At 35.1% G+C, this 26,353-nt stretch overlaps 1 protein-coding gene across 1 annotated transcript in view; it reads left to right on the plus strand.

Moving 5' to 3' along the window:
* Nucleotides 1–26,353, plus strand: part of NCAM2 (neural cell adhesion molecule 2) — a 251,181-nt gene that overhangs the window by 74,762 nt on the left and 150,066 nt on the right. Inside the window, exons 7-8 of the mRNA XM_027875469.1 lie at nt 8,782–8,942; nt 14,150–14,295. Coding sequence (XP_027731270.1) covers nt 8,782–8,942; nt 14,150–14,295 — 307 coding nt within the window. The remainder of the gene's footprint in view (nt 1–8,781; nt 8,943–14,149; nt 14,296–26,353) is intronic.

Raw genomic sequence — 26,353 nt, forward strand, 5'->3', positions numbered from 1 at the left:
GGGACATTGTTTCTACCTGATAACCAGCCCAGGAATAGTTTGCCAGCAAATGAAAGACTCTGTGCCTGTAATTAGCATATATCTGGATTGCACTGATGGAAGCCTTCTGTTCTGTAATGTTATCAAAGCCTCCCTCCTCTGTGGAATGTACCTTATGCCACCCACAGAGCCTGTCAGGCCTTTCTTTCTCTTTGTCCCCCTTTGCCAGGATCAAAGGTTGGTCCCATGACCATCTGTCCGGTGGAAGACAGTGTTTGAGAATGGCTGACTCTGACTGTAAGCAGTCTTTTGTGAAGGAACTCCAGGCAAATCCAGGCTCACTGCTTATTGTCACCATAAACTGTAAAATTAATAAGGTCATTGGCAGAGACACAGACATAATGTTTAGCTCTGCTAAAGATCAGCCTAGGAACCAATTTGCTGGCAAGTTTAAGGCTGCCTGCAGCAATGCAGCTTAAGGCCACCATTCCCAAGTGGCTTATTTTCCATTGCTAGCAATGCACTGTATGTGGATTTATTGTCACAACAAACCAGATTTGATTGAACAATTTCATTTAAGTCACTCTCCTGGATTATGTACTTTCTGCAACAGCTGGGGTTGTCCTAAACTCTAATGGAGGGAATTAAGGACAGGGGTTTCCTCCAGTAAGCAAAGGCTTACCCAGACTGGATTCTGTTTGTACTCTAAATAGAAATTAGGTTTCCCAGTTGGGTATGGTTCTGCCCAAGCTAGTTTAGGATCTAGTGACTTCCAGAGCTAGGAGTAATCTCATCACTCAGCTCTGCCCTTCAGGGACTGACTGACCTTCTCAGAAATTGGGTCTTAACAGAAATAGGAAAAGGATGGATTATAAATTAATAATTAGTTATTAATATAATGGTATAATATTAATTTCTCTCACTAGCAACAGCAATAAGACAAGAGAAAGAAATTAAAGGAATAAGATAGGAAAAGAGAAAATAAAACTGTTTGCTAATGATAGGATGATTTATTTGGAACATCTTAGAGAACTGGCAAAGATACTAATTGAGACAACAGCTTCAGCATAGTTACAGGCTACAAAATAAATCTTAAATAATCAATAGCATTTCTATGTAATAATAACAAAACAAAAATGCTATTACAGAAAGGGAAATCCCATTCCAAATAATAACAAAATATATAAAATATTTGGGGGTTGACCTAGCAAAACACAAAAGATTTGTACAGATTCAATTACAAAGCATGTCTTAAAGAAATAACAAATAGTGGGGCAGCTAGGTGGCACAGTGGATAGAGCTCTGGCCTTGGAGTCAGGAGAACCTGAGTTCAAATCCAGCCTCAGTCACATAACACTCACTAGCTGTGTGACCCAGGGCAAGTCACTTAACCCCAATTGCCTCACCAAAAAAAAAAAGCAAAAAAAAAAAACCAAATAGTGTCAATCTCCAGAGTTTGGTCTAACAAAGACAGACAGAATTAGGTTGCATGCCATGTTTATTTTCTTTCAGAGTGGCAGGCATGCATGCGTAGCTGCAGTCAGAACTGAGTTGTTTTGGGGTTAGGCTTCACAGATTATTAAGACAAAGAGAAACTGCAAAGCTGGGTGGGAATGACCATGTCATTGCCCAATCAGGTACTGCCGCCTGGGGTTTGAATTTCCCCACTATGTTATACCTTAATCAGGTACTGCCACCATCCCTTGGGTTCAGTTTCTGTTTCCCATGAAGGGGCCATTTCACAGAGATCATGAGATGCCTACACGGAAAAAGGAAGAGCATCAGGCTGGAAAAGTCCCCAAATTAGGATGCTTGTGCTAGTTCTGCCCGTTAGAGTTGGTATGAACCAGCTTAAGTCAGTTCTGTGGTCACCAGCACAGCAGAGGGATTTCCAGGTTCAACAAGCAATCAGTGCAAAGGATCTCTGATATGTCAACCTTAAGGGATGCTCAGTCTGCTTCCTGATTGGCTGATTCTGATTCTCAGGTGAGTCTGGCCTCCTCTGGATAGTAGGGAAGCTCAGAAAATCAAGGTGGTTAGTAAAATCATTTTTTCATAGTCCAATTCATAGGAGTATTCAATGATCATGGTTAGGCTTTGCAATACAATAAAAATGACAGTATTACCAAAATTAATTCATATTTTTTGCTAAACCAATCAAATTACCAAGGGAGTATTTTACAGAACTTGATAAAATAATAACCAAATTTATTTGGAAAAACAAAAGATCTAGAATATCAAGGGAAATGATTAAAGAAGGAAGAAGGAATAGCACTACCAGACCTCAAACTATACTGTAAAGCAACAGTCATCAAAACCATCTGGTAATGGTTAAAGAATAGATTAGACAAGAGAGATTCGGAAACAACAGGACTTAGTAACATATTGTTGGATAAGATGGAAAATATAAATTACTTAGGGGAAAAACCTCCCCATTTTATAAAAAACTTCTGGGAAAACTGGAAAGCAGTCTGCTAAAAATTAGACTCAGACCAACACTTTACACCATCCGCAATACATTCTAAATGGATATACAATCTTAATATTAAAAAACATTAGAAGAGAAACATGATATGTACTTCTCAGAGCTATGGGTAAGAGATGTATTCTTAATCAAACAAGAATTAAAGGTAATTGCCAAAAATAAAATAGATAAATTTGATTATTTGAAAGTAAAAAGCTTCTGTAAAGACAAAATTAATGCACCTAAGATAAAAAGAAAGTTGTCCAGTGGTAAAAAGTCTTTGTATTAAATTTCTCTAATAGGGTTTGGTATCCAAGATACAGAAACAATTAATAAACAAATACACACATATTAGTGTATTTACTATATTATTATATTGTATTATATTATTTACATATGTGAGTGCATATGTAACAGTCATTCCTAAATAGGTAAATGCTCAAGGGATATAAATAAATAGTTTTCAGAGAAATCGCCGAGTATTTACAATCACATGAATGGATGCTTCAAATCACTAATAATAAGAGAAAAGAAAATCAAAACAACCTTGAAGTTTTACCTACATCCCGCAAATTGGCAAAAATGACTTCCAAAATGGCAATAGTCAGTGTTAGAGGGGTTATAGAAAGATAAGCACACTAATGCATTGTTGGTGGAACTGTGAAATGGTAAAGAAGCTAATTCATTGAAGACCCCTACTCTATTCCAGTCAGTATCAATCAATTTGATATGATTATAGGTTCTGTATCTTTGGCCTCAGAACTGTGAGCTGCAGATGGTAAGATCACTTGCATAATCATAGGAAGCTTGCTAGAGGCCCTCCTCTACCCTTGTTTTTCCTTGTCATGGTGACCAAGCCCAGTGTGGCAGAGGTGACTCAAATATATAGAAAGCCCCCAAAATTATTTTTGTGCCTTCTGATCATTCTCTCTTGTCTATTAGGATCAGGTGTTCATTTATGACCATTTTATTACCTAGTCAGTGGCGGTGCCCTCTGCTTCATCCACCTTATGACCACCTACTCAGTGGAAATATTTCTTGCCTTGACCAACCTGTGACTTTGCTGATAAATGATTTTGCTTATTTTTGCTTATGCATCATATCTCAACCAATGGAATTATTCTATATCTGATAAATTTGTTCTTGAATGTTTAGATATCTAACCCTATAAAAATAGGGCTCTGGAAGGAGGGGGCATCTCAGACCATGAGGAAGATCTGAGGTCCACTTCTTTAGAGGTAACCATGGACCCTTTAATAAAGTGCCATTGGCTCAAAAAAAGAAAAAAAACACTCCATTTCTAGCATTTTTAATAGGAATGAGTGTTGTATCTTATAAAAGCCTTTTCTGGATGTATTGATATAGTCACATGATTTTTGTTGTTTTTTTATTGGTAATATGACCAGATATGCTTATAATTTTCCTAATACTGAACCAGCCGTGCATTCCTGGTCATAGCACATAATCTTTGTGAGATATTATTGTAATCTCCTTACTAGTATTTTATTTTAAAATTTTGCATCAATATTCATTATGGACATTGGTCTATAGTATTCTCTCTTTGTTTTAGCTTTTCCTATCTTAGATATCGAACACATGTTTGTGTCATAGAAAGAATTTGGTAGGACTTCTTACCTATTTTTAAAAATCATTATATAGTATTAGAATTAAATGTTCCTTAAATGTTTGGTAGAATTCACTTGTAAGTCCATCAGGTCCTGGGAATTTTTGCTTAGGACACGATTTATGTTTTTTTCAATTTCTTTTTTTAAGTATTTAGGTATTCTGTTTCTTCTGTTAATCTGGGCAATCTATATTCTTTGTGAATATTCATCAATTTCACTTAGATTGTCAGTTTTATTGCCATATAATTGGACAAAATATTTTCTAATAATTGCTTTAATTTAATCATCATTGGCTGTGTTTTTACTCTTTTCATTTTTTGATATTGGTAATTTGGTTTTACTTTCTTTTTAATCAAATTAACTAGTGGTTTATCTGTTTTGTTGGTTTTGTCATAAAACCAGCTCCTACTTTGTTTAATATTCAGTGGTTTCTTTGTTTGCAATGTTATTAATCTCTCCTTTGATTTCAGGATTTCTGTTTTGATTTTTAAATGGCATTTAAAATTTTTCCTTTTTCTAGTTTTTTTTTCATTGCATAGCCAATTCATTGATCTGCTTTTTCTCTCTTTTATTGATGTAAACATTTAGAGATATAGTTTATCTGTTTCTATAATCTCTTAGTAGTTTGATTAGCAGGGCTATAAATCTCTATATTAATTTAGATAATATTACTATTATCATGTTATCATAACCTAACAATAAATTTAAATACTTCTCCAATTTTTTAAGCCTTCTTTTATTCCTGTGAAGTGTTTTGTAATTGTATTCCTTTAAGTTCTGTATCTTGCAGTGAACTTCCAAGTATTCTTTAAATTCAGTTATTTTGAATCCTATTTCTTTTTCTATCTGTTCCCTTTGAGTTTTGTTAGTTATATATACCATATTTTATGCTATGTAGTATATTTTGTTACTAATATATTGGTGATTTAGTGGATTTATTTTTTTTCCTATTTCTTTGATGTTATTAACTGTTTCAGTTATTTTTTTACTTGAATCTCTTGTCTTCTCTAAGTAAACCATCATATCTTGGATAAATATGATATTGCTCCTTTTTTGCCTATTAGTTCTTTCAATTTCTTTATATTGTATTACTGCAATAGCTAGCATTTTGAGTACTATATTAAATAAATAGTGGTGACAGTGGACACCTCTGATTTTCTTCTGATCTAACTGGAAAATATTCTGGTATTTTTCTACTACAGATACTTCCTGTTCTTGGATTTAGATATACTCTTTAAATTATTAAGGATTGGTACACATATTCATTCCTATGTTTTTAGTCTTTTGGAATATAAATTAGTGGGGTTTTTTTATCTAAAGATTTTTCTGTATCTGTAAGTAAAATTATATGATTCTTTATTTTGTGATTGATCTAGCATATGATTACATGTTAACCCAACGCTGGACTCCTGCTCTAAATTCAACCTGTTATTAGTATACAGTCCTTTGAATATGTTCCTGTAGCTTTATTGCTAATATTTTATTTGCTATTTTAGTTGGTTTTCAATAGAGTTTTTATGATTTTCTTTGTCTTTTTTATCTCCCTGTTGTTTGATTAGCAGATCCAGGTATATCTGATGGAAGGAGTTGCATAAGATGTTTTCATTCTCTATTTTTGGAAATAGTTTATGGAATTTTGAAGTTAATTTTTTTTCAGTGCTTGCCAGAATTCACCTGTAAATCCATCTGAGTCTTTTTCCCAACCCCCACTAATTTATAAATGACTCATTTATTTTCTTTTTTCTGAGATCGAATCATTTAAATTCCTGTTGTTCTATTAATCAGTGCATTTTATGTACTTTTTAAAATATTCATCTTTTTTTAAGATGATTTTTTCATCAATTTTTTTCCAAGAAATAATTTTTGTTGGCACATAATTGGGCAAAAAAGTTTTTAATAATTTATTTTATTTACTCTTTATTATGAATTTTTTTACTTTTTATTTTTATTTTTCCTCTTTTTTATCAAATTAGTTAATGGCTTGACTATTTTATTAGCATTTTAAGCTCCTATTTTTGTTTAACAACTTAGTAGCTTTTTAAAAATATCTTCACTGATCTTCAGAGTTTCTATTTTGTGTTAATTTTTGTTTTCTCATCATTATTATCACTATGATTTTCTGAGGGGATTCTTAGTTACATGTCCAGTTCATTAAACTTTTTTGGATGAATTTGTTTACAGAAACATAATTTCCAAAAGGTACTGTTTTGGTTGCGTCCCAAAAGTTTTGTAATGCTGTGTCATTGTTATCATCTTTTTTAATGTTTATATGATTTGTTCTTTGACTTCTACATTTTCAGGGATTGTATTACTTAGTCTTCATTTAAATTCAAATCCTTTCTTCAAAGACTTTGTTGATTATAATTTTAATTGCCTTGTGATCACTTAAAGTTTTGTTTAATATTTTTGCTTTTCTGCCTATTTATAAGTTGTGACCACATGGTCAGTTTTTGTGAAGATGTCATTAAAGCTGAAAAATATGTATGGTCTTTTTAATTGCAGTTCTGTAGTAGAAAGAATTTTATTATATTTAACTTCTGTAAAATTCTATTCAGGTATTTAACTTCTTTCTTGTTTATCCTGTTGTTAGATTTGTGCAGTTGTGAATGAAGCACAGAAGTCCCCAAATATCAAAATTTTATTCTCTATTTCTCCTTGTCATTCAGTTAGCTATTCTTTTAGGTACGTCAGGGTTATACCATTTGGTGCGTGTATATTAAGTATTGATATTATTTTAATGTCCATGCTACATTTGAATATAGTGTAGTTTCTCAGCTTATCCCTTTTAACCTTATATATTTTTATTGTTGTCCTGTCTATTCTCATGATTGCTGTGCCTGCTTTTTTTAAATTCAGTGGAATAAATTCTGATCTGTAAATTTCTCTCATTTTAATTCCATAAAAATTTTATGTGTCAAGTGTGTTTCTTATAAACAACATACGGTTGGAATCTGTATTCTAGTCCATTTGCTACCCTCTTCTGTTTTGGAAGTCAGTTTGTCCCGTTTACATTCATGGATATGATTGTCAATTATGTTTTCCTTTCACCGTATGCTCTTGCAATTTTTCCTTTCTTTGTCCCTTGATGCCCTCTTTATTAGTAATGTATAATGGAAGTGATCTAATTCTACTCTCTGCCCCACCTTTCTTTATCAAATCCAGACTCAGATCACTAGTTCTTACATTTTATTTCTCTCTTTTAACATATATATCCTTTAAAAACTTTTGTTGAGCTATGAATGGCCCATGTACCCATTTAATATCATTAGTCTCTTTTTCCATTTCAGTGGAATTATTTCTGTTTGAATCTTCAAAATTTCATTCTTGAGAAACCCATTTCTCCTTAAACTACCTTTGCTGATGAAATTTTAAGCCATAGGATTCTACCCATCTTTTCTCTCAACTTTTAAAAATCTGTTCTCTCTCAAACGTAGGACACATCCGACTGACTTTCTTCTCTATAGCAGTGTCTAAGAAAGAATGACTGCTTTCTGCTAAAATGGTCAATATTTCTACCTCTAAAATCAGTTTTTTCTCATTAGTCGGGATTAGGTTCAGAATACCAGCTCTCATCATTTCTTCCACCTTGTAAAGTATGAAAGGATAATAATAGCTAAAATTTATATAACAACATATTATTTCATTTCATCACTCACAAAATCTCTATTTTATAAATAATGAAACTGAGGCAGACAAAGCTTAAGTGACTTGTCCAGGGTCACATAGCTGGTAAGTAACTGAGGCAAGATTTGAATACAGGTCTTCACCATAAAGTGAGCATTCTGTTATGCCAACCAGTGCTTCTATGATAGTAACATTTTATAAAAATAAATGTAACATTTTAATAAATAAATTGTGTTATATTTATATATTAGACATAACATATTTATATTATAAATAAGTAATTCTATTTAATAAATAATAAATATAACATAAATGTGTTAAAATTTTCAAAGCACTTTATAGCTATTATTTTATTTGATTATCATTCAAGAAGTCCAATAATTAATTAGCTGTTTTTGTCTTAACATGGAGAGAGCTTCATCTGTTTTAACAGATGTCTGAATAATTTGTGAAGTATCCCATCCTTATTATATCCTTTTTCTGCCTGGGTTATCATGCATTGCCTCAACTCCTCCTATCTTTATCTCAGGGTAGAGATTGTCTTACTTTTATATTTATATCCCCAGCACCTGGCACAGCACTTGACATTTAGGAAGTACTTAATCAATGTATTTTTTTGTCCATTGTTTTCCTCCTTTTGTCCAACTTGAGCAAAAATGGAGACAAAGTGCTCCTTTATCAAAGAAAAACAAATAGTATAAGTATAAACAAAGTTTAATGTTTGAAATTTTTAGAGTTATTAGTAATGTAATTTTTCTAGTTATTCAAACCTAATGCTGTATTTTTATGAAAAAAATTTTCAAGTAGAACCCCAGTATCCCAAAATGAGCTTTAATTGTTCATCTAAAACTAATTTTTGATAGCAGTATGACCAGATCTGTCAATATTAGTAACTGTGGCATATTTATTTCTATAGGAATTTATGTAAAGTTTCCTGAAATTATGAAGTAAGCTGTATAAAAAGTAAGCTCTCTCTCTCTCTCTTTCTCTCACTCTTTCTTTTTCTCTTCCCCTCGTTACTTCTTTCCTTCCCACTCTCTCTCTCTCTGTCTCTCTACATCCCTCTTTTTCTGTCTCTGTCTCTTTCAGGAATGACAAGCTTATTGAAGACAATGAAAAATATACATTGAAAAAAAACAATACTGAACTAACTGTCAGGAACATCATGAACAGTGATGGGGGTCCTTATGTCTGCAGAGCCACAAACATAGCAGGAAAAGATGAAAAGCAGTCATTCCTACAAGTCTTTGGTAAGTATTAACTGATTGCTTTATAACCTACCTACATTTAGATAACAATACAATAGATTAAAAATGCTTTCCAAAAAAAAATGTATGTATGGGAATGAACTTTATTTCTATTTACTGCTATAGGCATTAATCAAGAAAAACTACGGTTAGTAAGTATTGATCATTTATTTATAACTGTTACACCCCCTTCCTAAAGGTAAAAATAACAATGACCAATTGAGAGTAATTATGTATATGGTTTAATTATAGGGATGGTGACCTAAAGAATTTTTAGCATGAGTAGAACCACCTTGGCATATGTAACAAAGTTTTAAAACATTTTGTGTACTGAAGGATACTCAACTTTCACATTATAATCTCATCATTTCTTTTAAATACACCATAAATACTATATATGTTGCTTTGAATTTGTAGGTTACCCACTTATTTTGTTAAAGTATTGTAAAATGCTTAAAAACTAAGCAGAGAGAAGAGAATAAATAGGCATGAAATAGAGGGTTCCTTGGGATAGCTTTATCAAAACAGTTTTTTCAAACATACTTTAATATTTTTAAAAAATACTTTTTGGTAATTAAGTTTAAAATGACTCAGTGTTGCCTCAGACGTAGAAAAGGCTGGGTTCCAGACCTGCTTCTGATACGTACCAGCTGTTTGACCCTAGACAAGTCATTTAATCTCTCAGTGCTCCCACGCAACTCTCTATCACTCAAAATTGAAGGATGCAGATCTGTATTGGTAGAAGGAACCTGCTTGCCATTTCTCTATACTGACGAAATTATGGGTCCTAGTTTTTTAGAGAGAGTTGAAAATGATAAATCTATATACTTGAAGATAATTCCCAGGAAATAAGATCCAAGCTTACTTGGATATTTTCAAACTAAGGGCTCATTGATTTCTCATGACTTTGGAGTGATTAGATTTTTGTTTCTTAAGGCAAGTAGCCAAGTGATTGCCCTCTACTGTAAATCCCTTTGGAGTTCTTACTTTTCTACAAAAATAATTCTATTCATGGTAAGAATTCTCCAGGCCACTATTTCCCATAGTTTAACTAACACACTTCTAATACTCATAACTATTTTTTATATCTTTAAAAACCTAAAAAGGGAAAAGGGAATTTTATCCCTACAGTAACATTTATAAAGAAAATTGATTCTCCCCACCCCCAGATATGCCTCAATTCATGTTTACAATAAATAAATAATAGTAATACAGCTACAATACTAAAACTATTAGGATTGTAGAGTAAAAAGAAAACAATGGTTTTGCCAGGCCTTCACACTTGAAACATCTTATAAAAGTAAGAAACATTTCAAAATATGAGTATTTCAATAATGGGACAGGCCCTTCTACTGAGAAGTAAATTGTTCTAATAATGATAGATATCTAATGCTCCTAAACTATATTTTAACAGGGAGCATCAACCACCTTTCATACCTACGTTTCTACTACAGATATTATGAAGAAAATAAAGACAATGATTTAAATTTTTTTCATCCTTTTTCCCTGGCCAACTTTCTTTTAGAGGTGCTAAGAAGTAGCAAAATGACTGATTGGAATTTTATAGCTGATTGAAATTGGAATTGCCAAACTCTAAGCAGGAGTTTGGCAGTGGGAAAAATGAATTACGAGCTGTATGAACAGGGGAATTGTGCCTGTGTCTCAAGTCTTCAGTCTGCATGATCGACTGAATTATAGTCATCTATCAATTATATGACTGGTCGTATAACTGACTCCCCTGTTTATAGTGCCTTAAGGATTGGAAAGCACTTTAGAGAGGAGAAAATTCCAAAGGAAAAGATGACCTCCAAATCATTTATAATTGTCTTTGGAAGACAGTTTTATACTTCTTTTTGAATATGGGAGAGTTTGTGTTTATTAAGGTATCATTTAAGAGCCCTTTTGGAGGCATGAATTCTTGACTGCAGAGCTATGAAACTTCTATCCTGATATGACTAAAATATAGCCAGCTCTTCCATTTCACTTACCAAAGCATGAATGGCCTAAGAGTAGTCTTATTTGGAGCCTCAAAATCAATCTGACATCATGTAAATACAAATCATTAACAGTATCTTCTAACATTATGATAGTAACAAATTTCGTTTAAAAATGTCAAACTCAAGTAGAAATAGAGGCTATCCATAAGGATCCCTGAAGCCACATGCTGACTTATTTTTAAAATTAATGTTATCTGTGCTTTTTTGTATTTTAATTTTGTTAAATATTTCCCAATTACATTGTAATCTGGTTGAGCTAGGGAGATTGGAGGCCCTATTTTTGGCATCTCTGCTTAAAACAATAACAACCACCACCAAAACACCTTAGACTGCCGCCTCACTGTATTACACTCCCCTACTGTCTCTGAATTTCCATGAGGCTCTTAGGAAGCCGTAAGAACTATCGAGATGGTAGTGAAGCAAGAGATTTTATTCAGCACATACTCATGACCAGAAATAGCTAGGGAAGAAATACCACCTGGTTGGGTCAGGTGGTCCTCAGGCAGAAAGTGGCACCAGAAATTTAGCCAGCCCAGCTGAGGAGTACTACAGCTGATTAATGATTAGGGGTCATAGGACTCAGGTCTTGATATGCAAGTTATAGAACCCTAAGGTGAGGGGGAAAGATCCTAATAGAATAGTAAAGGGTTTGGACCATTATGATCACCACAAAGTGAAGGGGAAAAAAATAGGTTGTATTTGGTAATATGAATAGCCATGTCATTTAGGAACTACCTATTATTAACTCTTTCCTAGTTTACAAAAAGGAAAAATTTCTGTAAATTAGGGAACAACTAAAAAGTAAGTAAAACTTAATATGGAAAAATGCTGTGTGTTACTTCTATGAATGATATAATAGAACTTAATTGACATTTGAATATACCAGGCATTTGTAAACTGTTAACTAGGGCTGGGAGAACTTAGATGCTCTCCTGGGTCTCAATAGAAGGGACACCCTACTGCAGGTTTCCTGCCTTGTGTTCTGTCACAGACCTCTTTGACCTCTGGGTGCCACCACCTCTGGACCCAACTTAAGGGGAAAAAATTTGTGAGGTGGCATTATAAATGTATTAGAAATTGAGATTTGTAACTGAAATGTGATATCTTAGTGTTAATTTTATGTTGTGGTTTAAAGGTTTTTCTACCTGCTAAAAACATCTTCATGGAGTTTTAGAGGTTTGCTGCTCTGATTAAGAACAAACAGCACAAACCTCTGTCCCCTTATTGGAGGTGATAAATGCATTTTTCTGATTAAAGAGGTGATTTTTACCTACTAGAGAATAGACAGAATTTAAGCTACTTTGAAGTAAATGCTTGAGTAAATTAGTAACTAAGTCTCCTGAGTTGTAATAGACTATGCAATAATGTAAAAGTTGAAGCAACTAGGAGAAGGAAGTTTTTTGATCTCTTGAAGTAAGAAGGATATCAGAAATGTTATGTATTTATCCTTTATGATATGGAAATTATAGTAATAAAATTGCAGCATGAAATTCCCAGGATTGAAGCTGCCATTTGGAGCCTCTCCCTATCTCTCTTGCATGGTTAAAACTCAGGGATAGTTGACAGAATGGAGACTGAGTTATGAACACAAAAGGAATTTGATCCCACTCTTTGGGTGATTTAAAAGGAAACAGATAAAAGGTTACAGGGAGCTGAGAGTGCCACTACATGTCTTCGAAAATGAGCTAATTGATAAGTGAGCTCTCAGTTTCTAAGTGCTGCCAGAAATTTTTGAGATTTTAATTGTTACCATTGGTGGTTATAAAATCCAGATTTGATTTGGTTGAAATCTGCCCTGAAACTAAATCACAGTGTGGTCTAAATGTGTTCTTCTATCATGATAATTGTGGTAAATCAGAATTTAATGCAAATTACATTTGCTACTTGACATTAAAATAATATGCTGGAAAATGCATGAATCAGGAAAAACCTGATTCAAAATCCGGTCTCAGAAATGTATTAACTGTGTGACCTTAAGTAAGTTATCTCACATCTGTTTACCTTAGTTTACTAATCTGTAAAGTGGATGAAAATAGTACTTACCCCTGGGGTTTTGGGGAGGACCAGATGATATAATGATTGTGAAGTGCTTAACATGCTGCATAACATAAATTTGGTAAATCATTGTATTGGAAATATTGTCAGCAAAGTCAATTCCATTTTAATCTGGATTCTCTTGGCTTATAGAGTCAATTGCTAACTGTAATGTACATTCTCTTACTACTTTGAAAAGATTTACATATTTTCATGTCTTTTATGTGATTATTATACTATATAGATAAAATATAATTCATCAATATATACAAATGAAAGTACATAAGGAATTTATCGAATACTACAAAATATTAGTGACGTGAAAACTATTAAAATTATATATATATTTCTTATTTTTTTGTAATGCCAGCCATTGGCTAGATATTCCATGAATAGTAAGTGTCCTTTTTAAAAATTAATTACTACGTCTAAATCGTCAAACCATTTTTTTCAGGACTCAGACAAAGTTTTTGAGGAATTTAAAACATAAATCCTTATAAAGATGAAGACTTTACTACATTGTTGTGGTGTTTGCTTCACTTAAGAAAATACTGAAAAATACATAAGTTCTAGGAAAAAACCAACATATAATTCATATTGCCAACTGATTTTTAAGAAGAGCAAACTGTGGTTAATGAAATTGTCAATGTTTGTCTAGATGATAACTATTTTCTGTATTTGAGATCAGGAAAAATCCATTCAATATTTTCCTCTTAGGTGAAGTTGTTTTGAAGTTTTAACATTTATTTGACTGCTATATGTAGAATACAACTTTTAATCTATTATTTGACATTTAGAATAGAAAATATCATGAAAAGAAATATGATAAGATCAGATTAATTTTAAATTATTAAACCTTTGTAATTTTAAATTATTAAACCTTTGGATGAATCATAAAATAAGTATTGGCACAATTATGGAAGCAAGTATTAAATGTGGCAGAAGTATAATTGTATCTATGGCAACCATAATATCTTTTAAATATCAGAACATCATTATTTTCAGAAAGTAAGTTAAATCTATTAGTATTTTATGTTTTTCATATAATATGACTAAATAATTCAACCATCATAAAGATAAGTTCATGGATTATGTTGAGTGTGTTTTAAACAGTTTAAAATATTTTTAAAGTGCTAGGATGAGTTTATTGAAGTACATACATACATTTTGTTTTTACAGTACAGCCTCACATAATAGAACTTAAAAATGAAACTACATTTGAGAATAGTCAGATAACACTTGTATGTGAGGCAGAAGGAGAACCCATTCCTGAAATCACATGGAAAAGAGCTCTGGATGGAATAACTTTTTCTGAAGGAGACAAGGTAAAAAAAATCTTTTCCTAATTATTTTATTATAAAATCATAAACTTTAATATTAAAAATTTTTATTGAATTCTTCATATTACTACAAAATGCTAAGCTGATCATGTATTAAGAGACATAAATAACCTCAACCCAAAGTAAAATAAATTAGCTTTACCATTGTTTCAGAGAAATACTAACAGAAAATATTTGTCTTTGCTCTCTTGCTCATTTAAAGACCTTTAGAAACATGTGTTTCTAGTCTACCATACCCCGCTCGTTTTATATCACTCTCTCTCATGATGTTCCAGCCAAAATGGTCTACTTTCTCTTCCCCACACAGTACCTTCCAAATCAGGGATTCTTAACCTGAAATCTCTGAATTTTTCATGTTTTAAAAAATATTTTTAGGGGCAGCTAGGTGGTGCAGTGGATAGAGCACCGGCCCTGGAGTCAGGAGGACCTGAGTTCAAATCTGGCCTCAGACACATGATACTCACTAGCTGTGTGACCCTGGGCAAGTCACTTAACCCCAACTGCCTCCCTCCCAAAAAATATTTTTATAATTATATTTCAATACAATAGGTCTTCTTTGTAATTTTATATATTTAATTTTGTGTATTTAAAAACATTTTGAGAAGGGATTCATAGGCTTCAGCAGACTGCCTAAAAGATCCATGGCAGAAAATAGGTTAAGAACACACCTGCTCTATAAATTGCATGTGAACAGGCCATGTACCACGTAACTAGAATACTCTTCTTTCTGACTTTTACCTTTTACAGCCCCAAGCTTCCTTCACATCTCAGCTAAAGTGCCATCTCCTCTACAAGGGCTTCCTCTTCCCCAGTTTGAGCATTCCTTCTCCTCCTATGACATGGTTCGATTAACCCCTCTGGGTTTCAGTTTCCTCTTAAGTAAAATAAAATGTTTGGAGTATATGATCACAAATATTCTTCCCAGCTCTCCATGTTCATGAGATTTCAATAGACATAAGACAGAAGTATTTTTTAATCCTAATTCAGTAATATGATAGCTTTTCTTCCTAGCTTTGAGCTTTAGATAAGCTCGCAGCCAAGAAGAGAGGGGCAGGACTTATCACTAGCCAAACATCACACTCAGTCCTATTTAAGGTTTTCTTAACTATTATCTAACAGATCCATGCACTAGAGCTATTAGAACGGCATCCCTTTCCCTCTATCCCTGTCACTGCATCTTGCGTGGTTTCAAAAGTACTCCACTTCTGCTTTCCTGGCCACGTTCTTTACCAGTCACCTCTTCGTGACTCACCTGAGACAAAAAGACGCTACTGTTAACTAAAGAAAAAAGAAAAGCAACTCGCAAAGTATGCAGTTAATGAATTATGAAGCAAATGTGTCTTATCTTGGGATATTCCTAAAAAAACAATAGATTAGCTTCAGGAAGTTGTGTCAGCTTACCCCTCTAATCTAATGAGTATCTTGAATTGGCCCCTTGAAATATCCTGCAGGCATGATTTCTCAGGAAAAAGAAGATTCCATCATTGCTGTCAATTCAGCTCCTTTTCTGTACTGCTTCAAAAGTGCCTTTCTGAAAACTGTCATGAAGTTTCAGCTCCAGAGTAAACGTTCTCTATCATTAGGCTGGTAAGACTAACGAAAAGCTGGGTGTAATTTGAAAATCCATACCTGTTTTAGCTCAGCTGCTGACTCCTTCTGCTTCCTTGTTTGTTCACCTCCAGAATAGTAATTCTAAACCCACGTTAATATATTTTACTTGTAACTGATATCCTCAGGAATCATTCACCCAACTCATGTTGCCACTGGCAAGTTGGGTCCCCTGAGGGATAGCTGTTATTATTTTCAGGGTTCGAAGAGTAAGATTTTTCTCTTAATCATTAGCTCACAAGCCCCACTGGGTGCTTTCCCTTAATAATCAGCCAGTAGACTCAGTTCTTTAGCAAAGGCATTTACTGCTCAAATGGCATAGCAAGAATAGTAATTACAAAACACCAGGAGTACACGCTTCCACAAATATACCCAGAGTGCAGAAGGGGAGAAAAGTAGGTACATACTTGAAGTATAGTGTTAGCAATGTACATGTATAGGAAACAGATATGGCCAAGAAAACTCATAACTCCTGAGCTACAGAACCTTAGTAGTTCTTTTACTCTCTCTCTCTGGAAGGTCCTCATGACATTAAGAAGGTAGGCTCTGTATTGGTCATCAGCAAGGCACTCCACTGTACAGCTGTCTTCACTCACCTGAGCTTGCTATTGTTAGGACCTGGTATTTTGACCAAATGGGCCAGTGTGCTTCTGGGTTGGGTCTGGAAGGTCACATGATGCCTGTATTGGTTCCTCATCAGGCTGTGCTCCTGTGACCTGAGCTGGGGAGTTTCTGGGAGGGCTGCTAAAAAAGGATAGGGATGGGGAACAGTTAGGTGGCACAGTGGATAGAGCACCGGCCCTGGACTCAGAAGGACCTGAGTTCAAATCCAGCCTCAGACACCTTGGGCAAGTTACTTAACCCCATTGCCTAACCAAAAAAAAAAGAATCAACTGAAAAGGAATAGGGATGCCACTGTCTTCCTAGGTAGCTACTACCAGGTGGGTTAGGCAATTTTCTTTATTTTTTAATAGTATTTTATTTTTTCCAATTACATATAAAGACAATTTTAAATGTTCTTTTTTTTAAAAATTTGTTCCAAATTTTCTCCCTCCCTCCCTATAATGGTAAGCAATATGATATAGGTTATATATGTGCAATCATGTAAACATTTTTCTATATTAGTCATATGGTGAGAAAAGAAACAGACTGAAAGGGAAAAAAGCATGAAAAAAAAGTGAAAATAGTGTACTTCAGTCTGTATTCAGACTACATCAATTCTTTCCCTGGATGTAGATAGCATTTTTCATCATAAGTCCTTTGAATCTTGTATTGTGTAAGAAGAGCTGTTATTCATAGGTGATCATCACATAATGTTGCTATTACTGTATACAATTATCTCTTGGTTCTGCTCACTTCACCTTGCACCAATTTATGTAAGTCTCATTTCTTATAGCAAAATAGTATTCTGTTACAAATTCATACACCAAAACTTGTTCAACCATTTCCCAATTGATGTACATAGCCTCGATTTCCAATTCTTTGCCACCACAAAAATAATTGCTATAAATAGTTTTGTACATGGAGGTCCTTTTACCTTTTTATGATCTCTTTATGATACATAACTAGTAATGATATTGCTGGATCAAAGGGTATGACCAGTTTAATTGCCCTTTGACATAGTTCTAAATTGCTCTCCAGAATGATTGGATCAGTTCACAACTCCACCAACCATGCATTAGTGTCCCAATTGTCCCACATCCCCTCCAAAATTTATCATTTCCCTTTCCTTTCATATTAGCCAGTGTAATAGAAGTGAGGTGGTACCTCAGAGTTGTTTTAATTTGCACTTCTCTAGTCTATAGTGATTTAGAGCATTTTTTCATATGAGTATAGATAGTTTTGATTTCTTAGTCTGAAAACTGCCTGTTCATATGCTTTGACCATTTATTAATTGGGGAATGACTTGTATTCTCATAAATTTGATTGAGTTCTCTATATGTTTGACAAATGAGGCCTTTTATCAGAGACGCATGCTGTAAAAATTGTTTCCCAGCTTTCTGTTTTCCTTCTAATCTTTGTTGCATTGGTTGTGTTTGTGCAAAAACTTTTTAATTTAATATAATCAAAATTCCATTTTACTTCCCATAATGATCTCTGCTTCTTGTTTGGTCAAAAATTCTTCTCTTTTCCATAGATCTGACAGGTAAACTATTCCTTGCTTTCCTAATTTGCTTATAGTATCACCCTTTATTTCTAAATCATTTACCCAATGGGACCTTATTTTGGTATATGGAGTAAGATGTTGGTCTATACCTAGTTTCTGCCATACTGTTTTTCAGTTTTCCAGCAGTTTTTGTCAAATAGTGAGTTTTTATCCCAGAAGCTGGAGTCTTTGGGTTCATCAAACACTAGATTACTATGGTCATTTATCACTGTGTCTTGTGTACATAACCTTTTCCACTGATCCACCACGCTATTTCTTAGCCAATACCGGATAGTTCTGATGATTGCTGCTTTATAAAATAGTTTAAGATTTGTTACAGCTAGATGACCTTCTTTTACATTTTTTTCATTAATTCCCTTGATATTCTTGACCTTTTGTTCTTCCAGTTGAATTTTATTATTTTTTTTCTACTTTTACAAAAGTTTTTGGTAGTTTGATTGGTATGGCACTGAATTAGTAAATTAATTTAGGTAGGATTGTCATTTTTATTATATTGGCTCAGCCCATCCATGAGTAATTGACGTTTTTCCAGTTGTTTAGATCTGACTTTATTTGTATGAAAAGTGTTTTATAATTGTGTTCATATAGTTCCTGGGCTTGTCTTTGCAGGTAGATTCCCAAGTATTTTATATTGTTTACTGTTATTTCAAATAGGATTTCTCTTTCTGTCTCTTGCTGCTGGGCTTTGTTGATAGTATATAGAAATGCTAATGATTTATGTGGGTTTATTTTATATCATGCAACTTTGCTCAAGTTGTTAATTATTTCAAGTAGTTTTTTAGTTGATTCTCTAAGATTCTCTAAGTAAACCATCTGTAAAAGAGTGATAATTTTGCTTCCCCATTGCCTATTCTAATTCTTTCAATTTCATTTTCTTTTTTTATTGCTAAAGCTAACATTTTTAATACAATATTGAATAATGGTGGTGATAATGGGCATCTTTGCTTCACCCTTGATCTTATTGGGAAGGCTGCTGGTGTTTCCCCATTACATATAATGCTTGTTGATGGTTTGAGATAGATATTACATATCATGTTAAGGAAAGCTCCCTTTATCCTATGCTCTCTGGTATTTTTAATAGGAATGAATGCTGTGTTTTGTCAAAAGCTGTTTCTGCGTTGATTGAGATAATCATATGGTTTTTGTTGATTTTATTATCGATGTGGTCAGTTATGCTGATAGTTTTCCTAATATTGAACCAACCCTGCATTCCTGGTATAAACCCCATCTGGTCATAATGTATGACACTGGTGATATGTTGCTGTAATTGTTTTGCTAGTATTTTACCTAATTGTTTTATTGAAAATCATTTAGGAAATTCATCTATAGTTTTCTTTCTCTGCTTTAGCTCTTCCTCGTTTAGGTCTCAGCACCATAAAATTCATAAAATTCATAACAGGAATTTGGTAGGACTCTGCCTATTTTTCCAAATAGTTTCTATGGTATTGGAATTAATTGTTCTTTAAATGTTTGGTGGAATTTACTTGTGAACCCACCTAGCCCTGGGAACTTTTTCTTAGGCAGTTTATTGATGGTTGTTCAATTTCTTTTTCTAAATAGGATTATTTAAGTATTCTATTTCCTCTTCTGTTAATCTGGGCAGTTTATATTTTCATAAATTTTCATCAATTTTGCTTAGATTGTCAGATTTATTGCCATACAATTGGGCAAAATATTTCTTAATAATTGCTTTAATTTCCTCATTATTGATGATGAAATCCCCTTTTCCTTTTTGATGCTAAATATTTGGTTTTCTTTTTTTTCAAATCAAATCAGCCAGTGATTTATCTATCTCATTCGTTTTTTCATAAAACAAGTAGTTTTATTTATTAGTTTAATAATTTTCTTACTTTCAATTTTATTAATCTCACTTTTGGTTTTCAGGATTGATGCTTAATTGGGGATTTTTAATTTGCTTTTTATTTTTTGTGCATGCCCAATTCTTTGATCTGTTCTTTCTCTATTTTATTGATATAAGAATTTATATAAATAAATCATCCCCTAAGTACCACTTTGCTTGCATCCCCTAAATTTTGGTATGTTTTTTCATTTTTAATCATTCTTTCTAATAAAATTATTGATTGTTCCTATGATTTGTTCTTTGCAAAAGTTCTCATTGTTTAGGATTGTTCTTTAAGATTAGATTATTTAGTTTTTAATTAATTTTCAATCTATCTTTCCACTCCCCTTTACTGAAGGTAATTTTTATTTCATTATGATCTGAAAGGGATGCATTCTATATTTCTGCTTTTCAACATTTGATTTTGCCCTAATACATGGTCAGTTTTTGTGTAGGGCCATGTACTTTTGAGAAAAAAGGTATATTACTTTCTATTCCCATTTAGTTTTCTCCAAAGGTCTGTTGTATCTAACTTTTCTAAAATTCAATTCTCTTCCTTAATTTCTTTCTTGTTTATTTTGTGGTTAGATGTATCAGATGTATCTAGTTCTGAGAGGGGAAAAAATAATGTCCCCCACTAGTATAGTTTTGCTCTCTATTTCTTCCTATAATTTAACTTTTCCTTTAAAAATTTGGATACTATACCACTTGGTGCATATATGTTTAGTATTGACATTACTTCAATGTCTGGTATATTTTAGTAAGATATAGTTTCCTTATCCCTTCTAATTAAATCTACTTTTGATTTGTCTGAAATCATGATTGCTACCCTTGCTTTTTTTTTTTTACTTCAGCTGAAGCAAAATAGATTCTGTTCCAGCCCCTTACCTTTACTCTGTGTGTGTCTTTCTGCTTCAACTGTGTTTCTTATAAGCAACATATTGTAGGAGTCTGGTTTTTAATCCATTCTGCTATCCACTTCCACTTTATGGGAGAGTTCATTAATTGGATAGTTTTCTTAGCCATTGTGCTCTTCTAAGGGTGTAGTGTGGAAGACCTGCTTCTGCTAGAAAAGTCAGTCTCCTAACCTCATAGGACCTAGACTGTCTTCAGTGGGCAACTGTGGTCTTTTTTTCACCTTCAACCATTGGCTTGGCTGCATGATACTTAAGTCTTTTCACCTGGAGTGCGATAGAGTAGGACAATGATTCTTATCTTAGTATAGGCAGAAACTTCTTTCCTTTGACTTATGAAGAGCTTCAATCTTGAGACTTTTTGTCATCTGGCAGGGGATGGAAGAGTTCTTGCCTCACCTAATTGACAAATTCCTGATTCAAAAATCTCTTTCTTCAGTAAGCCACTCCATATTGTCTCATGGCCATTATTCTCCAGTAACTCCGTGATATCACCTACTATGTGCCAGGCACTGTGCTAGGTGGTGGGGATACAAAGAAAGCCAAAAAACAGTCCTAGCTCTCAAGGATCTTGCAGTCTAATTGGGGAGACAATGTGGAAACAACAGCATAACAAATAAGATCTATACAGAATGAATTAGCGATAATCTCAGAGGGAGGACACTAACATTAAGGAAGACCTAGAATGGCTTCTTACAGAAAATAATACTTTAGCTGAAACTTGAAAGAATCCAGCCAAGAAACAGATATTGAAGAAGAATAGAATTTCAGACATAAAGTACAGCTATTGAAAATGCCCATACCTGGGTGACAGAGTGTTGTGTGTGAGGAACAGCAAGATGTGGTTGTCCTCTCCAGTGGTGCAGTTCATAGCCTGTCCATGCCTCTTTATACCCGGTGACTCTTCCAAATTCAGTAAATTCATCACAAGGAGTTCACTTAACTTGAAAGTGTTGAGGACTTCCCCTGTATTCTCTTAATATTATAAAGATACCAATGCAAACTACCCCTCATTCTAGCCAAATTTTTGATTCACACATTTTTTGATGATATCTTTTACATCACATCTCCTGAATAAATTCTCATTTATTGTGTGATACCATCACTTCCAGCCTACCATGCACCTCTGCATTGCTTTTTGGGTGATCCTCAGTTTCAGCTCTCTAGAGAATTTGGTGTTCCATAATTTGCAGACATAAAAATCACCAGAAGAATATTGAAGTTTAAAAAGATCTGCCTTTGTTTCAGGAAAACTTTGGGGTCATTACAATAACTTTGCAATTTCCCCAAAGGAAATTTAACCAGTTCTCCTTCTTTCAATTCTGTGCCCCATTTATTTCCCATTTGTGGTGATGGATGAGCTCTCCAGGTTGTCCATCCATTTGCATATCACAGTTTATAAAATAGGCCTTCTTATCTATTTGGTTTTTCCCTTATGGCTATTGGTATAGGCCAAACTCTTTTGGCAGCTAGATGACACAATAGAAAGAGTGCTGAGCCTAGAGTCAGGAAGACTAATTTTCTGGAGTTTGAATCTGGCCACAGTTACTTACTAGCTGGGCAAGTCATTTAACCCTATTTGCCTCAGTTCCTTATCTGTAAAATGAGCTAGAGAAGGAAATATCAAACTGCTCCAGTGTCTTTGCCAAAAAAACCCTAACTGGGGTCAAAAGAAGTCAGACATGACTCAAAAACTACTGAACAACAACAAAAACTCTTTTGAGTGATTTTTTTTAGGGTTTCCAAGGCTTGAATAAATCAGCATTATGTCATCCATCAGCAGGGAACATCTAGAGTGCCTCACCATCTATAAGAAATCCTTCTTTAAATTGGATCTTGCACTGGATCTCCTTCATGACAATGGTGAACAACTTTCTCTAGCATCCATACTTCTCTCTGCTTTGTACTTGATTTGGTATCATTAATCAGAAGGCTAATGAAAATGGTTATTTTCATTGTCACATTTTCTAGGAATTCTATAAATTTTGGTATATGCATGGAACAAAATGGGTCAAACAACAGCATTCTCTTAGTTCAGATTTTATGTTGTAATGAAATGAGGCACTTGCAAGTCATTGAACAGTTAACAAAAGGAAAAGAACTGGCCAAGAACTGAAGCTCTTTCTCCTGGCCAACTCTGCCCACTCCTCATGCAGGACATGGCCTTCGTCTCTACCAGTAAGGAGAGAATCCAAAACCAATTGGTTTGGGCACAGGAGTTACACACACACACACACACACACACACACGTAAAGGGAAGACATTGAAATGTATAAGCAATAAGCCAGTGAACTTGAATTTGATTTTGAAAAATTTTAGTGTGTTCAAGGTGGGGGTCAACTCATTCATCTATTCACTCCACCCCACTTAAATACTCTACCACACCTCTACTGAATTAATCAGTAAATCAAAAGCATCATATTAAGTTCAAACAACCTAGTTAATCAGTTTGAAAGGATTCAAGGCCATCAGATGAACCGAAGTGATGTGGCACAGGAGGTACATTTGTGTTGGCTAAGAAGACTCAGTCATCATACCTTGTGGTGGTGGTGGTGGTGGTTCAGTCATTTCAGCTGTGTCCAGCTCTTCATGATCCCATTTGGGGTTTTCTTGGCAAAGATACTGGAGTTGTTTGCTATTTCCTTCTCCAGCTCATTTTACAGATGAAGAAACTGAGGCAAACAGGGTTAAGTGATATATCAGGGTCACACAGTTAATGAATGTCTGAGGGCAGATTTGAACTCAGGAAGAGGAGTCTTCCTGACTTCAGGCCTGACACTCTATCTACTGTACCACCTTGCTGCCCTGTATACCCTGTTGTTCATTCATTCAGTTGTGTTCAGTTCTTCGTGACCCCATGGGGCATAGCACATCAGGCCCTTCTATGGTTCACTATCTCTCAAAGTTTGTTCAAGTTCATGTTCATTGTTTCCATTATACTATCTGTCCATCTCATCCTTGCTGTCCTCTTTTCCTTTTACATTCAATCCCAACATCAAGGTCTTTTTCAGTGAGTCCCATCTTCTCATTATGTAGCCAAAATATTTAAGCTTCAGCTTCAGTATTTGACCTTCCAGTGAATAGCCTGAATTAATTTCTTTGAGTATTAACTGATTTGATCTCCTTGCTGTCCAAGGGACTCTCGAAAGTCTTTTCTAGCACCACAGTTCAAAAGTGTTGATTCTATGGCACTCAGCTTTCCTTATAGTCTAAGTCTCACAACCATACCTTGCTATAGGAAAGACCATAACTTTGACTATATGCATCTTTGTTGGCAAGGTGTTGTCTCTGCGTTTTAGTATGCTGTCCAGATTTACCATATCTTTCCTTCCAAGGAGCAAACATCTTTTAATTTCATGGCTGTAGCACCATCTGCAGTGATATTTGAGCCCAAGAATATAAAATCTGATGCTGCTTCCAGGAAGTAATGGGACCAGTTGCCAAAATCTTAGTTTTTTTTAGTTCAAGCCAGCTTTTACACTCTCCTTTTTCACCCTCACCAAGAGGTTTCTTCACTTTCTGCCATCAGAATGGTATCATCTGCGTATCTGAGATTGTTGATATTTCTTCTGATAACCTTGATTCTGGCTTTTGATTCATCCAGCCTGGCATTTTGCATGATATACTCTGCATATAAGTTAAATAAATAAAGTGACAATATACAGTTTTGTCTTACTCCTTTTCCAATTTTAAATCAATCAGTTGTCCCATGTTCTGTTCTGACTGCTGCTTCTTGGTCCACATACAGGTTCCTCAGGAGACAGGTAAGATGATCTGGTACCCCCATCTCTTTGAGGACTTGCTACATTTTGCTAGGATCCACACATTCAAAGGCTTTAGTGTAGTCAATGAAGCCAAAGTAGATGTTTTTCTGAAACTCCCTCACTTTCTCCACAATACAGCAAATGTTGGAAATTTGGTCTCTAGTGTGAGGGACTGTCTGATGTTGGCAGCTGCCAGGCCGGGTACTGTGGCAAGGGTAGGGTAAGATCTGGGTATTTTGGAAGTCGAGGCAGGGACTGTGGTAGATGGAGTCGTGTGCACTGGGATGGGCTGGATACGGAGAAGCCCTGAGGCAATTGGGCAGTGCTCTGTGACATAAGCTGGGTACAAGGAAGTAGCCGAGCCTGAGCTCCTGAGGCAAGGGGCGGTGCCACGTGGGAGTGGGACGGCAGAGGACTGAGTTCCCTCTGCTTAGTCCCCTCCCTATATGCAACGTCATCCCCAGATGCCTCTTGTGACCTTCCTGACCTCCAGGTCCCTTTGTGCAGCACTGACCCAGTCACCTCCTGAGTCTGACTTCCTAGGTCACGTACTCTTGTCTATGCGTCAATCCCAGATGCCTCCTTCCTGTATCCAATCCTAGCCTCCTACGTCACTCCCTCCCCCTTGGTGAGCTAAACTCAGACAGCCCCTTCCGGTATCTGACCTTACAATCATTGGCTAGTAGCGGGCTGGGGAGGAGGGGCTAAGTAGGTACTTAGGAACAAGCATGGTCAGAACACATGTGCGCTCCCCCCTGGCTCCTGCCCTGTTGCTCTGGCCTTGCTGCTTGGGCTTGCTATGATGGTTTGCTGTGTTGGCCTCTGAATAAAGCTCTGGTGTTGGTGCCTCCCGATGGCTTGTCTCTGTGTGGTGATCCGGCTCAGAACCGAAGACCCAGGCGTGGGTAAGACTCTGGTGGTGTACTTCTTTTAAGAGAAGTGGGTACTGGCGCATGACTGGCAGAGGGTCGGCGTGCGGCCCGTATACTCTAGCTCTTCTGCCTCTTCGAAAACCAGTCTGCTCTTCTGGTAATTCTCAGTTCACATATTTCTGAAGCCTAACTTGTAGAATCTTAGCATTACCTTGCTGGCGTGTGAAATGAGTGCAGTTGTTCAGTAATTTGAATATTCCTTGGAATTGCCCTTCTTTAGGATTGTTACATAAACTGATTTTTTTTCCAATTCAATGGCCACTGTTGAGTTTTCCAAACTTGCCAGTTTACTAAGTGCAGCACTTTAACAGCATCGTCTTTTAGAGTTTTAAATAGCTCAGCTGGAATTCCACCACCTCCACTCACCTTATTATTAACAGTACTTCCTAAGACCCACTTGTCTTCATTCTCCAGGATGTAGTCTTCCATAAAATAACAAACCAGTTTGGAAACAGGATTCAAATGGAGAGCCAAGAGATGGTAGTTCCAGCTAAGCCCCTGACAAGGATATGGAAAAGTGAGTAAGGGGGAGAGGGGGGAGAGAGAGAGAAAGAGAGAGAGAGCACCTTCAAAGGCTGAGAAGAAAAGAATCCATACTATAGATTCTGTAGCATAGAGACTACAAGTGGAAGGAGAAAAAAGAAGTAGGATCAAGCTGTAGCAGTGATGGGAGAGATCAAGGGAAGGCCATTAACCTTATAGGTGTCTCAGACCAAGAAGACTTGGCCTGAAGCCACAATTTGTGCCAAATTATCAACAACTTAGGGGTGTTTCAAGAATAACTCTCTTCTTTCCCCAGTTCCCCTTCTTAGTCATTT

This window comes from Vombatus ursinus, unplaced genomic scaffold (genome assembly GCF_900497805.2).
Source record: "Vombatus ursinus unplaced genomic scaffold, bare-nosed wombat genome assembly UNPS02014809.1, whole genome shotgun sequence".
In the NCBI taxonomy this organism is placed as follows: Eukaryota; Metazoa; Chordata; class Mammalia; order Diprotodontia; family Vombatidae; genus Vombatus; species Vombatus ursinus.